This window comes from Heptranchias perlo, chromosome 17, assembly GCF_035084215.1.
Source record: "Heptranchias perlo isolate sHepPer1 chromosome 17, sHepPer1.hap1, whole genome shotgun sequence".
NCBI classification, from domain to species: Eukaryota; Metazoa; Chordata; class Chondrichthyes; order Hexanchiformes; family Hexanchidae; genus Heptranchias; species Heptranchias perlo.
In genome coordinates, this window is record NC_090341.1 from 57577646 (window position 1) to 57594734 (window position 17089).

General features: G+C 43.7%; 1 protein-coding gene across 1 annotated transcript in view; it reads right to left on the minus strand.

The window, feature by feature from the left end:
- LOC137333943 (FYVE, RhoGEF and PH domain-containing protein 5-like) overlaps positions 1 to 17089 on the minus strand; it is a 329534-nt gene that overhangs the window by 123053 nt on the left and 189392 nt on the right. The window contains 2 exon segments of the mRNA XM_067998296.1: positions 907 to 937; positions 1042 to 1100. Of these exon segments, the coding sequence (XP_067854397.1) occupies positions 907 to 937; positions 1042 to 1100 (90 nt within the window).

Here is a 17089-nt window from a genome sequence, read left to right on the forward strand (position 1 = left end):
AAGTGTTCTGTTATCACATCTTTTATAATAGACTCCAGCATTTTCCCCACTACTGATGTTAGGCTAACTGGTCTGTAATTCCCTGTTTTTTCTCTCCCTCCTTTTTTAAATAGTGGGGTTACATTTGCCACCCTCCAATCTGTAGGAACTGTTCCAGAGCCTATAGAATAGAGTCTATAGGCAGAGCGAGAGAGGGAGAGAGGGAGACCGAGAGAGGGAGAGAGGCAGAGGGAGAGAGAGGGAGAGAGGCAGAGAGAGAGACAGAGAGAAGGAGAGAGGCACACAGAGAGAGGCAGAGAGAGTGAGGCAGAGGGAGAGACCGAGAGAGGCAGAGACGGAGAGAGGGAGAGAGGGGCAGAGAGGGGCAGAGAGAGGGAGAGAGAGGGAGAGAGGCAGAGGGAGACAGAGAGAGGGAGAGGGAGGTTACTTTACGAGAGCAGTAACCAGGGGCCCATTTACACTGCATGAGGTTTCTACAAGCTCACACGGGAAATGCTGGAGGCTCCCAGCAGGCCCACCAGTGTCTGGAGAAAGGAATGGGGGCCGATTTCTCACATGTGGCCACTTCATCAGAAGGTACTTTCTCCTGCAATTCATTGTCATTCAGATTTTCTATTGAAGCAGGTTTCTTGTGTTTATTCTAAAACCTCAGCAGCCTTGGCCTATAGTTACCAGCTGCCCATTGTATAAGCACCAAGTCACTGCAGCTTGCACCTTCTGCACTGAGCTCGTCATTCCACACTGGACCATGGTGTGTGACTTGGAGGGGAACGTGCAGTTGGTGTTGTTCCCATGTGCCTGCTGCCCTTGTCCTTCTGATTGGGGATTGGGGGCTGGGGACAGGGACTGGAGACTGGATCATCGCTGCACCAAAGGCAAACTGATCAGAAACAAGCAACTACTCACCGTGTGTAGAAACTTCAGGACATTGAAGTACCTGTGGGAGCAGAGAGGAACAGGAGCAGGTGACAAACTCGTAACAAAACACTGTCTCATAAGCCGCAGTTCAAAAAAGCATTACAGATATGGGTTTGTACTCACGCTCTCTCTGAAGTCACCATTAATTTGGCAATGCGATATGCTTCGAACTCTCTGTCACTCTACAAGAAAGTGAATAAACTTAGATCTACACTGCACATATCACTCCCAAAAACAGTAACCATTACACGTCATTCCCAAAAACAGTAACCATTACATGTCACTCCCAAAAACAGTAACCATTACACGTCACTCCCAAAAACAGTAACCATTACACGTCACTCCCAAAAACAGTAAAGTATGTATGTAAAAATGAAGAGATTGGCGAAAGTAGGCATTGGTCCCTTGGAGGCTGAGAGGAGAAATTAAAATGGGGAATAAGGAAATGGCAGAGACATTAAACAAATATTTTGTATACGAACATACGAATTAAGAGCAGGAGTAGACCGTTCGGCCCCTCGAGCCTGCTCTGCCCTTTCATAAGATCATGGCTGATCTGATTGTGACCTCAACCCTACTTTCCCGTCTACCTACTATAACCTTTGACTCTCTTGTTAATCAGGAATCTATCTAACTCAGCCTTTAAAATATTCAATGACCCTGCCTCCACCGCTCTCTGGGGAAGGGAGTTCCACAGACTCACGACCCTCTGAGAGAAAAAATTTCTCCTCATCTCCATCTTAAATGGGAGACCCCTTATTTTTAAACTGTGGTCCCTAGTTCAAGTCTCTCCCACAAGGGGAAACATCCTCTCAGCATCCACCCCTTCTAGTCCCCTCAGGATCTTATATGTTTCAATAAGATCACCTCTCATTCTTCTAAACTCCAATGTATACAGGCCCAACTTGTCCAACCTTTCCTCATAAGATAACCCCCTCATCCCAGGAATCAGTCAAGTGAACCTTCTCTGAACCACCTCCAAAGCAATTATGTCCTTTCTTAAATAAGGAGACCTAAACTGCACACAGTATTCTAGATGTGGTCTCACCAATGCCCTCTATCTGTCTTCACAGTAGAAGACACAAAAAACATACCAGAAATAGTGGATAACCAAAGGTCTAGCGAAAGGGAGGAACTTAAAGTAATTAAGATTAGTAAAGAAAAAGTACTGAAGAAATTAATGGGACTAAAAGCTGACAAATCCCCAGGACCTGATGGCCTACATCCGAGGGTTTTTAAAAGAGGTGGCTGCAGAGACAGTGGATACATTGGTTATGATCTTCCAGAATTCCCGAGATTCTACAACGGTCCCAGCGGATTGGATGGTAGCAAATGTAACCCCACTATTTGAGAAAGGAGGGAGAGAGAAACAGGGGACTATAGGCCAGTTAGCTTGACATCAGTAGTTGGGAAAATGCTGGAATCAAATACTAAGGACGGAGTAACAGAGCACTTAGAAAATCATAATATGATTAGGCAGAGTCAACATCGTTTTATGAAAGGGAAATCGTGTTTGACAAATTTATTAGAGTTTTTTGAGGGTGTAACTAGCAGGGTAGATAAAGGGGAACCAGTGGATGTCGTATATTTGGATTTTCAAAAGCTATTCAATAGACATAAAAGGTTGGTACACAAGATAAGGGCTCATGGGGTTGGGGTTAATAGATTAACATGGATAGAGAATTGGTTAACGGACAGAAAACAGAGAGTAGGAATAAACAGGTCATTTTCAGGTTGGCAGGCTGTAACTAATGGGGTACCACAAGGATCAGTGCTTGGGCCTCAGCTGTTTACAGTCTATATTAATGATTTAGATGAAGGGACCGAGTGTTATGTATCCAAGTTTGCTGATGGTACAAAGCTAGGTAGGAAAGTAAGCTGTGAGGAGGACACAAAGAGTCTGCAAAGGGATATAAACAGGTTAAGTGAGTGGGCGAGAAGGTGGCAGATGGAGTATAATGTGGGGAAATGTGAGGTTATTCACTTTGGTGGGAAGAATAGAAAAGCAGAATATTTTTTAAAAGGTGAGAGACTAAGAAATGTTGGTGTTCAGAGGGATTTGGGTGTCCTTGTACACGAATCACAAAAAGTTAACATGCAGGTACAGCAAGCAATTAGGAAGGCAAATGGTATGTTAACCTTTATTGCAAGGGGGTTGGAGTATAAGGGTAAGGAGGTCTTGCTGCAATTATATAGGGCTCTGGTGAGACCACACATGGAGTACTGTGTACAGTTTTGGACTCCTTACCTAAGGAAGGATATACTTAGAGGTGGTGCAATGAAGGTTCACTGGATTGATTCCTGGAATGAGCGAGTTATCCTATGAGGAGAGATTGAGTAGAATGGGCGTTTAGAGTTTAGAAGACTGAGAGGTGATCTCATTGAAACATCTAAAATTCTTAGAGGGCTTGACAGGGTAGATGCTGAGAGGCTGTTTCCCCTGCCTAGAGAGTCTAGAACTAGCGGTTATAGCCTCAAGATAAGGGGTCAGCCATTTAGGACTGAGATGAGGAAAAAATTCTTGACTCAGAGGGTTGTAAATCTTTGGAATTCTCTACCCTAGAGGGCAGGATGCTCAGTATTGAGTATATTGAAGACTGAGATCAATGGATATTTGGCCACTAGGGGATTCAAGGGATATGGGGATTGGGTGGGAAAGTGGAGTTGAGGCCTAATATCAGCTATGATCTGATTGAATGGCGGAGCAGGCTCGAGGGGCCGTATGTCCTACTCCTGCTCCTACTCCTATTTCTTATGTTCTTATATTCTACTGTAACATTTACACATCACTCCCCAAAAATGTAACTATTACACCTCATTCCCAAAATCAGCGACTATTGCACTTCATTCCCCAAAACAGTAAATATTAAACTTCACTTAGAGAACAGTAATTATTACAATTGATTCCAAAAACTAACTATCGCACGTCATTCCCAAACACATTAGGTATTACACTTAATTCCCAAAAATAGTAACGACTACATTTCATCCCCAAAACTATAACCATTACAATTCATTCCCAAAAACTGTATCTAATACATTTCATTCCCAAAACTATAACTATTACATTTCACTCCCATCATGTGTAACTATTACACTTGATGGGAGTGCAACTATTACACTTGATTCCCCAAAACTGTAACTAATGCACATCATTCCCAAAACAGTAAATATTAAACATCACTAAGAAAACAGTAATTATTACAATACATTCCCTAAAAGTGTAACTATTACATTTATTCCCAAAAGCATTAACTATTGCACTTCATTCCCAAAGCTGTAGCTATTACACTTCACCCCTAAAACAATAACTGTTACAATTCATTCTCCAAAACACCAATATACTTCATCCCCAAAACATATTACACTTCATTCCCACAAACTGTAACTATTGCACTTCATCCCCAAAATAGTAACTATTACATTTCACTCCCAAAAACTGTCACTATTACACTTGAGGTGAGGTGAGAGTGACTGCCCTTGAATCAAGGCAGCATTTGACCGAGTGTGGCACCAAGGAGCCCTAGTAAATTGAAGTCAATGGGAATCAGGGTGAAAACTCTCCAGTGGCTGGAGTCATACCGAGCACAAGGGAAGATGGTGGTGGTTCTTGGAGGCCAATCATCTCAGCCCCAGGACATTGCTGCAGGAGTTCCTCAGGGCAGTGTCCTAGGCCCAACCATCTTCAGCTGCTTCATCAATGACCTTCCCTCCATCATAAGGTCAGAAATGGGGATGTTCGCTAATGATGGCACAGTGTTCAGTTCCATTCGCAACCCCTCAAATAATGAAGCAGTCCATGCCCACATGCAGCAAGACCTGGACAACATCCAGGCTTGGGCTGATAAGTGACAAGTAACATTCATACCAGACAAGTGCCAGGCAATGACCATCTCCAACAGGAAAGAGTCTAATCACCTCCCTTCACATTCAACGGCATTCAACCATCACCGAATCCCCCACCATCAACATCCTGGGGGTCACCATTGACCAGAAACTTAACGAGACCAGCCACATAAATATAATGGCTACAAGAGCAGGTCAGAGGCTGGGTATTCTGCGGCGAGTGACTCACCTCCTGACTCACCAAAGCATTTCCACCATCTACAAGGCACAAGTCAGGAGTGTGATGGAATACTCTCCACTTGCCTGGATGAGTGCAGCTCCAACAACACTCAAGAAGCTCAACACCATCCAGGACAAAGCAGCCCGCTTGATTGGCACCCCATCCACCACTCTAAACATTCACTCCCTTCAGCACCGGCGCACCGTGGCTACAGTGTGTACCATCCACAGGATGCACTGCAGCAATTTGCCAAGGCTTCTTCGACAGCACCTCCCAAACCTGAAACCTGTACCACCTAGAAGGACAAGAGCAGCAGGCACATGGGAACACCACCACCTGCACACCTCCAAGTCACACATCATCCCGACTTGGAAATATATCGCCGTTCCTTCATCGTCGCTGGGTCAAAATCCTGGAACTCCCTTCCTAACAGCACTGTGGGAGAACCTTCACCACACGGACTGCAGCAGTTCAAGAAGGCGGCTCACCGCCACCTTCTCAAGGGCAATTAGGGATGGGAAATAAATGCTGGTCTTGCCAGCGACGGCCACATCCCATGATGTCAAGGGCAGTCACTCTCACCTCACCTCTGGAATTCAGCTCTTTTGTCCATGTTTGGACCAAGGCTGTAATGAGGTCTGGAGCCGAGTGGTGCTGGCGGAACCCAAACTGAGCATCGGTGAGCAGTTTATTGGTGAGTAAGTGCCGCTTGATAGCACTGTCGACGACACCTTCCATCACTTTGCTGATGATTGAGAGCAGACTGATGGGGCGGTAATTGGCCGGATTGGATTTGTCCTGCTTTTTGTGGACAGGACATGCCAGGGCAATTTTCCACATTGTCGGGTGGATGCCAGTGTTGTAGCTGTACTTGAACAGTTTGGCTAGAGGCGCAGCTAATTCTGGAGCACAAGTCTTCAGCACTACAGCCGGGATGTTGTCGGGGCCCATAGCCTTTGCTGTATCCAGTGCACTCAGCCGTTTCTTGATATCACGTGGAGTGAATCGAATTGGTTGAAGACTGGCTTCTGTGATGGTGGGGATATCGGGAGGAGGCCGAGATGGATCATCCACTCGGCACTTCTGGCTGAAGATGGTTGCAAACACTTCAGCCTTGTCTTTTGCACTCACGTGCTGGACTCCGCCATCATTGAGGATGGGGATGTTTACAGAGCCTCCTCCTCCCATTAGTTGTTTAATTGTCCACCACCATTCACGACTGGATGTGGCAGGACTGCAGAGCTTTGATCTGATCCATTGGTTGTGGAATCGCTTGGCTCTGTATATAGCATGTTGCTTCCGCTGTTTAGCATGCATGTAGTCCTGAGTTGTAGCTTCACCAAGTTGGCACCTAATTTTTAGGTACGCCTGGTGCTGCTCCTGGCATGCTCTTCTACACTCCTCATTGAACCAGGGTTGATCCCCTGGCTTGTTGGTATTGGTAGAGTGAGGAATATGCCGGGCCATGAGGTTACAGATTATGCTGGAATACAATTCTGCTGCTGCTGATGGCCCACAGCGCCTCATGGATGCCCAGTTTTGAGCTGCTAGATCTGTTCTGAATCTATCCCATTTAGCACGGTGGTTGTGCCACACAACACGTTGGATGGTATCCTCAGTGCGAAGACGGGACTTCGTCTCCACGAGGACTGTACGGTGGTCACTTCTACCAATACTGTGCATTTGCAACAGGTAGATTGGTGAGGACGAGGTCAAGTATGTTTTTCCCTCGTGTTGGTTCGCTCACCATCTGCCTTAGGCCCAGACTGGCAGCTATGTACTTCAGGACTCGGCCAGCTCGGTCAGTAGTGCTGCTACCGAGCCACTCTTGATGATGGACATTGAAGTCCCCCACCCAGAGTATATTCTGTGCCCTTGCTACCCTCAGTGTTTCCTCCAAGTGGTGTTCAACATGGAGGAGGACTGATTCATCAGCTGAGGGAGGGCGGTAGGTAGTAATCAGCAGGAGGTTTCCTTGCCCATGTTTGACCTGATGCCATGAGATTTCATGGGGTCCAGAGTCAATGTTGAGGACTCCCAGGGCCACTCCCTCCTGACTGTATATCACTGTACCGCCACCTCTGGTCGGTCTGTCCTGAAGGTGGGGCAGGACATACCCAGGGATGGTGATGGAAGAGTCTGGGACGTTGGCTGAAAGGTATGATTCTGTGAGTATGGCTATGTCAGGCTGTTGCTTGACTAGTCAGTGGGACAGCTCTCCCAATTTTGGCACAAGTCCCCAGATGTTAGTGAGGAGGACTTTGCAGGGTCGACTGGGCTTGGTTTGCCTTTGTCGTGTCCGGTGCCTAGTGGTCCGATGCTGGGTGGTCCGTCCAGTTATATTCTTATTAGGACTTTTTTTAGCGAGATTTTACAACTGAGTGGCTTGCTGGGCCATTTCAGAGGGCAATTAAGAATCAACCACATTGCTGTGGGTCTGGAGTCACATATAGGCCAGACCAGGTAAGGCATTATCTCACACTTCGCTGGATTGAATTCCATTTGCCACTTTTCTGCCCACCTGACCAGTCCATTGATATCTTCCTGCAGTCTGCAGCTTTCCTCCTCACTATCAACCACACGGCCAATTTTTGTATCATCTGCAAACTTCTTAATCATGTCCCCTACATTTAAGTCTAAATCATTAATATATACCACAAAAAGCAAGGTACCTAGTACTGAGCCTTGCGGAACTCCACTGGAAACAGCCTTCCAGTCACAAAAACACCCGTCGACCATTACCCTTTGCTTCCTGCCACTGAGCCAATTTTGGATCCAACTTGCCACTCTCCCTCGGATCCCATTGGCTTTTATTTTTCTGACCAGTCTGCCATGTGGGACCTTGTCAAAAGCCTTGCTAAAATCCATGTCGATTACATCAAACGCACTACCCTCAATGACCCTCCTTGTTACCTCCTCAAAAAATTCAATCAAGTCAGTCAGATACGATCTTCTCTTAATAAATCCATGCTTGGTCTATCTCTTTCTCCCTTTTTAAACAACGGTACAACATTAGCAGTCATCCAATCCTCCGGCACCATACCTGTATCCAGAGAGGATTGGAAAATGATGGTTAGAGCCTCCGCTATTTCCTCCCTTGCTTCTCTTAACAGCCTGGGATACATTTCATCCGGGCCTGGCAATTTATCTACTTTTAAAGATGCTAATCCCCTTAATATTTCCTCTCTCACTAAGTTTATCCCATCCAATATTTCACACTCCTCCTCCTTAACTACAATCTCTGCATCGTCCCCCTCTTTTGTGAAGACAGACGCAAAGTATTCATTAAGAACCATCCCCACATCTTCTACCTCCACACATAGTTTACCTTTTTGGTCTCTAATAGGCCCTACTCTTTCCTTAGTTATCCTGTTGCTCTTTATGTATTTATGAAACATCTTTGGGTTTCTCTTAATTTTACTTGCCAGTATTTTTTCATGCCCTCTCTTTGCTTTCCTAATTTCCTTTTTAATTTCACCCCTGCACTTTCTATACTCCTCTAGGCTTTCTGCAGTATTGAGCTCTTGGTGTCTGACATAAGCTTCCCTTTTTTGCCTTATCTTACCCTGTGTGCTCCTTGTCATCCAGGGGGCTCTAGATTTGACAGTCCCACCCTTTTCCTTTGTGGGAACATGTTTACTCTGAACCCTCACTATCTCCCCATCGAATGCCTCCCACTGCTCTGACACTGGTTTACCTTCAAGTAGCTGTTTCCAGTCCACTTTTGATAAATCACTTCTTAGCTTAGTAAAATTGACCTTTCCCCAGTTGAGAACTTTTATGCCTGTTCTATCTTGTCTGGCTAAAAATATTCTCCTGAATGCAATTTAAGAATTCTGCACCCTCTAAACTTTTTAGAATGAATTTATCCCAGTTAATATTAGGGTTGTTGAAATCCCCTATTACTGCCCTATTGTTGTTGCACTTCTCTGAAATTTGCCTACATATTTGCTCTTCTATCTCCCTCTGACTGTTTGGGGGTCTATAGTACACTCCCAGCAGTCTGATTGCCCCTTTTTTGCTCTTTAGCTCAACCCATATGGCCTCATTTGATGAGTCCGAGGTGCAGACATTGCGATACATCAGGGAGGGGGAGAGTTACCTGGACACTTTGATCCAGGAGGCAGTCGCACTCCTTAGGTTAGGTAGTGGTTTAGATTTGGTCAGTGGTCAGGGACAGGAGGATGTGACTGTGAGTCAGGCGGGTATGGGGACCCCGATGCAGTGATGGAGGAGCCTCAGTCTTTGACCTTGTCCAACAGGTACGAGGTACTTGCTGCCTGTGTGGATAAGAACAAAGACCGTAGGGAGGATGGGCAAACTGACCATAGTACCATGGTACAGGGGGCCATTCAAGTGGGGGAGTGAAAAGGAATGTGGTAGTGGGAGGGGATAGTATAGTCAGGGAGATAGCAGCCATGAGCGGGAGTCCTGAAATCTGTGTTGCCCAGTGCCAGGGTTAAGGATGGCTCCTCGTGGCTGGAAAAGAACTTGGAGCATGAGGGGGAGGATCCAGTTGTCGTGGTCCACATAGGAACCAATGACATAGGTGGAACTAGGAATGAGGTTCTGCTGAGGGAGTTTGAGGAGCGAGGGTCTAAATTAATAAGCAGAACCTCAAAGGTAATAATCTCTGGATTACTACCTGAGCTGCACAAAATTAGCATAGAGTCAAACAGATCAGAGAGTTAAATGCATGGCTCAAAGAGTGGTGTGGGAGACAGGGGTTTCAATTCATGGGGCACTGGCACCAGTCCTGGGGAAAGAGGGAGCTGTTCCGTTGGGACAGGCTCCACTTAAACCGGGCTGGGCCAAGTGTTCTGGCGAATCAAATAACTAGGGCAGTAGATAGAACTTTAAATTAAAAAGGGGAAGTGGGGGGAGGGTTCAGGTAAGGGGACTTTTATAAACCTGAAAAGAAAAGTCAAGACCATAGAGCAGAGTAGCGATTTGGGTAAAGATAAGCAGAGTGTGACAGGAAGAGACAGAGAGTTTAACGGTAATAATGCATCAGTGAATAAGGTCAAATCAGGGAAAAATAGTAAGAAGTTAAAATTAAAGCCGCATTATTTCAATGCACGAAGCATTCGTAACAAGATAGATGAATTAAATTACACAAATAGAGGTAAGTGGGTTTGATCTAGTAGCCATTACTGAGACATTTCAAGGTGACCAAGGTTGGGAACTAAATATTCCAGAGTACTTGACTTTTCGCAAAGACAAAATGGAAAAGGAGGAGTTGGTGGGGGGGGGGTGTGGGGGGTAGCCCTGATAATAAAGGATGAGATAAGGACAGTAGTGAGAAAGGATCTTGGCTCGGAAGATCAGGAAGTAGAATCAGTATGAATGGAGATAAGAAATAACAAGGGGCAGAAAGCACTGGTGGGAGTAGTTTATAGGCCCCCTCACAGTAGTTATACTGTTGGACAGAGCATTAATCAAGATATAATAGGAGCTTGTAACAAAGGTAATGCAGTAATCATGGGGGACTTTAATCTTCATATAGACTGGGCAAATCAAATTACAAAAGTAGTTTGGAGGATGTGTTCATGGAATGTATTTGAGACAGTTTCCAAGAACAATATGTCATGGAACCAACCAGGGATCAGGCTATTTTAGATCTTGTCTTGTGTAATGAGACAGGGTTAATTAGTAATCATAATAAGCAAGCCTCTGGGGCAGAGTGATCATAATATGATAGAATTTAATGTTGAGTTTGAGAGTGACGCACTTAAATCCGAAACTAGAGTCTTCAACTTAAACAAAGCCAATTACATAGGCAAGTTGGCAAAGGCTGATTGTGAAATTAAATTAAAAGATATGACGGTAGATAAGCAATGGTGAACATTTAAAGAAATATTTCAATATTCTCAACAAATAACATTCCATTGAGGAATAAAAACTCCACGGGAAAAGTGATCCACCCGTGGCTAACTAAAGAAATTAAGGAGAATATTAGATTGAAAGAAGAGGCTTATAATGTTGCCAAGAAGAGTAATAAGCCTGAGGATTGGGAGAGTTTTAGAAACCAACAAAGGACGACCAAAAAGTTGATGGAGAGAAAATAGAATATGAAAGTAAACTAGCAAGAAATATAAAAACGGATTGTAAGAGCTTCTACAAGTATGTAAAAAAGAAGAGAGTAGCAAAAGTAAACATTGGTCCCTTAGGGACTGAGACAGGAGAAATTATAATGGGGAATCAGGAAATGGCAGAGACGTTGTACAGATATTTTGTATATGTCTTTACAGAAGAAGACACAAAAAAACACACCAGAAATAGTGGGGAACCAAGGCTCTAATGAGAGTGAGGAATTTAAAGTAATTAATATTAATAAAGAAAAAGTACTGGAGAAATTAAAGGGACTAAAAGCTGACAAATCCCCTGGACCTGAAGGCCTACATCTGAGGGTTCTAAAAGAGGTGGTTGCAAAGATAGTGGCTGCATTGGTTTTGATCTTCCAAAATTTCCTAGACTCTAAAACAGTCCCAGTGGATTGGAAGGTGGCAAATGTAACCCCGCTATTCAAGAAAGGAGGGAGAGAGAAAACAGGGAACTACAGACCAGTTAGTCTGACATCAGTTGTCGGGAAAATGCTGGAATCCATTATTAAGGAAGTGGTAACAGGGCACTTAGAAAATCATAATATGATGAGGCAGAGTCAACATGGTTTTATGAAAGGGAAATTGTGTATGACAAATCTATTAGAGTTTTTTGAGGATGTAACTAGCAGCGTAAATAAAGGGGAACAAGTGGATTTAGTATATTTGGATTTTCAAAAGGCATTCGATAAGGTGCCCACAAAAGGTTGTTGCACAAGATAAGGGCTCATGGGATTGGGGGTAATCAGTGCTTGGGTCTAAGCTATTTAAAATCTATATTCATGACTTAGATGAAGGGACTGAGTGTAATGTATCCAAGTTTGCTGACGATACAAAGCTAAGTGGGAAAGTAAGCTGTGAGGAGGACACAAAGAGTCTGCAAAGGGATATAGACAGGTTAAGTGAGTGGGCAAGAAGGTGGCAGATGGAATATAATGTGGGGAAATGTGAGATTATTCACTTTGGTAGGAAGAACAGAAAAACAGAATATTTTTTAAGTGGTGAGAAACTATTAAATGTTGGTGTTCAGAGGGATTTGGGTGTCCTTGAACATGAAACACAGAAAGTTAACATGCAGGTACAGCAAGCAATTAGGAAGGCAAATGGTATGTTGGCCTTTATTGCAAGGGGGTTGGAGTACAAGAGTAAGGAAGTCTTGCTGCAATTGTACAGGGCTCTGGTGAGACCTCACCTGGAGTACTATGTACAGTTTTGGTCTCCTTACCTCAGGAAGGATATACTTGCCTTAGAGGGGGTGCAACAAAGGTTTACTAGATTGATTCCTGGGATGAGAGGGTTGTCCTATGAGGAGAGATTGAGTAGAATGGGCCTATACTCTCTGGAGTTTAGAAGAATGAGAGGTGATCTCATTGAAACATATAAGATTCTGAGGGGGCTCGACAGAGTAGATGCTGAGAGGTTGTTTTCCCTGGCTGGAGCGTCTAGAACTAGGGGTCATAGTCTCAGGATAAGGGGTCGGCCATTCAAGAATGAGATGAGGAGAAATTTCTTCACTCAGAGGTTTGTGAATCTTTGGAATTCTCTACCCCAGAGGGCTGTGGATGCTGAGTCGTTGAGTATATTCAAAACTGAGATCGATGGATTTTTGGATTCTAGGGGAAGCAAGGGATATGGGGATCGGGCGAGAAAATGGAGTTGAGGTCGAAGATCAGCCATGATCTTATTGAATGGCGGAGCAGGCTCGAGGGGCCATATGGCCTACTCCTGCTCCTATTTCTTATGTTCTTATTATAATTTATAGCCAAAAATTGTAACTATTACATTTCAGTTGCAAAACTAGTAACCATTACACTTCATCCCCAAAACAGTAACTATTACAATTCATTTCCAAAAACTATAACTGATACATTTCATTCCCATAAACATTAACTAATACACTTCATTCCCCAAAACTGTATCTATTATACATCGTTCTCAAAAACTTTAACTATTACACTTCATACCAAAAAATGTAAATATTACATTTCACTCGCCAAAACAGTATCTCCTACAATTCATTTCCAAAACTGTTTCCCTTACAGCTCATCCCAATAAACTGTAACTATTACATTTCACTCACCAAAACAGTGACTATTACACTTCATTCCCAAAACAGTAACTATTACAATTATTTGCCAAAAACTGTAACTATTACACCTTGCTTCCAAAAGCAGTAACTACTACAATTCATTCCCAAAAACTGTAATTATTACACTTCACTCCCAAAACAGTAACTATTTACACTTCGATCCCCAAAACCATAACCAATGCACTTCATTTCCAAAAATTGTAACTATTACTCTTAATTTCCCAAATACCTATTACACTTCATTCCCAAAAAACAGTAACTATTACACTTCATTTCCAAAAACTGTAACTAATACAATTCATTCATAAAACTATAACTATTACACTTCATTCCCAAAACAGTAATTATTACAATTATTTGCCAAAAACTGTAACTATTACACTTCATCCCCAAAAGAGTAACTATTACACTTTAATACCAAAACAGTAATCATTACACTTCGCTCCCAAGACAGTAACTAGTAAACTTCACTCAGAAAACAGTAAATATAACACTTCACTCCCAAAAACAGTAACCATTACACTTGATTCCCAACAGTAACTATTAAGCTTCATTCCCAAAAAATGGTAACTATTACACTTCATTCCCATAACTGCAGCTATTACACTTCATTCCAATAAACTGTAACTATTAACTTCCCTCCCCAAAACTATAACCATTAAACTTCAACCAAAAAACGGTAAATATTAAAACTTCACTCAGAAAACAGTAGATATTACACTTCATTCCCAATAGTAACCATGGAATCAGAGAAAGATTATAGCATGGAAGGAGGCCATTCAGCCCATCGAGTCCACACCAGCTGTATGCAAGAGCAATCCAGCTAGTCCCACTCCCCCCACCCTATCCCCGAAGCCCTGCAAATGTTTTCCTTTCAAGTACTTACCAAATTCCCTTTTGAAGGCCATCATTGAATCTGCCTCCACTATCCCTTCGGGCAATAACCATTACATTTCACCCCCAAAACAGTGACTATTACACTTCACTACCAAAACAGTTAACTTTACACTACATTCCCAAAAACAGTAACTATTACACTTCATTCCCAAAAATTGTAACCATTACACTTGATTCCCAATAGTGACTATTACACTTCATTCCCAAAGACAGTAACCATTATACTTCATTCCTTAAAATTGTAACCATTACAGTTCACTCCCCAAAACTGTAATATAATATATAAGCCCAAATGAGTATAGAAAGTGCAGGAGTGAACTTAAAAAGGAAATTAGGAAAGCAAAGAGGGGGCATGAAAAAATATTTGCAAGTAAAATCAAAGCAAATCCAAAGATGCTTTATAAATATATAAAGAGCAAGAGGATAACTAAGGAAAGAGTAGGGCCTATTAGAGACCAAAAAGGTAACTTGTGTGTGGAGGCGGGAGATTTGGGGATGGTTCTTAATGAATAATTTGAGTCTGTCTTCACAAAACAGGAAGATGATGCAGACATTGTAGTTAAGGAGGAGGATTGTGAAATATTGAATGGGATAAACATAGTGAGAGAGGGAGTATTAAGGGGATTAGCATCTTTGAAAGATAAATCACCAGGTCCGGATGAAATGTATCCCCGACTGTAAAGAGAAGCAAGGGCGGAAATAGCGGAGACTCTGACCATCATTTTCCAATCCTCACTGAATACAGGCGTAATGCCGGAGGATTGGAGGACTGCTAATGTTGTTCTGTTGTTTAAGAAGGGAGAAAGGGATAGACCGAGTAATTATAGGCCAGTCAGTCTAACCTCGGTGGTGGGCAAATTATTGGAATCAATTCTGAGGGACAGTATTAATTGTCATTCAGAAAGGCACGGAGTAATCAAGGACAGTCAGCATGGATTTGTTAAGGGAAGGTCGTGTCTGACTAACTTGATTGAATTTTTTGAGGAGGCAGCAAGGAGGGTCGTTGAAGGTATCATGTTTGATGTAGTCAACATAGATTTTAGCAAGGCTTTTGACAAGGTCCCATGTGGCAGACTGGTCGGAAAAGTAAAAGCTCATGGGATCCAAGGGAAAGTGGCAAATTGGATCCAAAATTAGCTCAATGGCAGGAAACAAAGGGTAATGGTCGACGGGTATTTTTGTGACTGGAAGGCTGTTTCCAGTGGGGTTCCGCAGGGCTCAGTATAAGGTCCCTTGCTTTATGTGGTATATATCATTGATTTAGACATAAATGTAGGGGGCATGATTATGAAATTTGCAGATGATACAAAACTTGGCTGTGTTGTTGACAGTTAGGAGGAAAGCTATAGACTGCAGGAAGATATCAATGGACTGGTCAGATGGGCAGAAAAGTGGCAAATGGAGTTCATTCCGGAGAAGTGTGAGGTAATGCATTTGGGGAGGGCAAACAAAGCAAGGGAGTACACAATAAATGGGAGGATACTGAGAGGTGTAAAGGAACAAAGGGACCTTGGAGTGCATGTCCACAGATCCCTGAAGGTAGCAGGACAGGTAGATAAGGTGGTTAAAAAGGCATAGGGGATACTTTCCTTTATTAGCCAAGGCATAGAATATAAGAGCAGGGAGGTTATGTCGAACTGTATAAAACACTAGTTAGGCCGCAGCTAGAGTACTGCGTACAGTTCTGGTCACCACATTACAGGAAAGATGTGATTGCACTGGAGAGGGTACAGAGGAGATTTACGAGAATGTTGCCAGGACTGGAGAATTTTAGCTATGAGGAATGATTGGATAGGCTGGGGTTGTTCTCTTTGGAACAGAGGAGGCTGAGGGGAGATTTAATTGAGGTGTACAAAATTATGAGGGGCCGAGATAGAGTGGATAGGAAGGACATATTTCCCTTAGCAGAGGGGTCAGTGACCAGGGGGCATAGATTTTAATCTTATTTTATTGGTAGAAGGATTAGAGTGGAGCTGGGGAGAAATCTTTTCACCCAGAGGGTGGTGGGGGTCTGGAACTCACTGCCTGAAAGGGTGGTAGAGGCAGAAATGCTCAACTCATTTGTGAAAGTGGGATTGGGCTAGGTGGCTCATTTTCAGCAGGTACAGGCATGATGGGCCGAATGGCCTCCTTCTGTGCTGTAAATTTATATGATTCTATGATATGATGAATCCCAACCAGCAATAGGTGATGTACGTGCTGACCCAGTAATAGGTGATGGACCTGCTGACCCAGTAATAAGTGATGTACCTGCTGACCCAGTAATAGGTGATGGACCTGCTGACCCGGTAATAGGTGATGGACCTGCTGACCCAGTAATAGGTGATGTACCTGCTGACCCAGTAATAGGTGATGTACCTGCTGACCCAGTAATAGGTGATGGACCTGCTGACCCAGTAATAGGTGATGGACCTGCTGACCCAGTAATAGGTGATGGACCTGCTGACCCAGTAATAGGTGATGTACCTGCTGACCCAGTAATAGGTGATGTACCTGCTGACCCAGTAATAGGTGATGTACCTGCTGACCCAGTAATAGGTGATGTACCTGCTGACCCAGTAATAGGTGATGTACCTGCTGATCCAGTAATAGGTGATGGACCTGCTGACCCAGTAATAGGTGATGTACCTGCTGACCCGGTAATAGGTGATGGACCTGCTGACCCAGTAATAGGTGATGGACCTGCTGACCCAGTAATAGGTGATGTACCTGCTGACCCGGTAATAGGTGATGGACCTGCTGACCCAGTAATAGGTGATGGACCTGCTGACCCAGTAATAGGTGATGTACCTGCTGACCCAGTAATAGGTGATGTACCTGCTGACCCAGTAATAGGTGATGTACCTGCTGACCCAGTAATAGGTGATCTACCTGCTGACCCAGTAATAGGTGATGGACCTGCTGACCCAGTAATAGGTGATGTACCTGCTGACCCAGTAATAGGTGATGTACCTGCTGACCCAGTAATAGGTGATGTACCTGCTGACCCAGTAATAGGTGATGGACCTGCTGACCCAG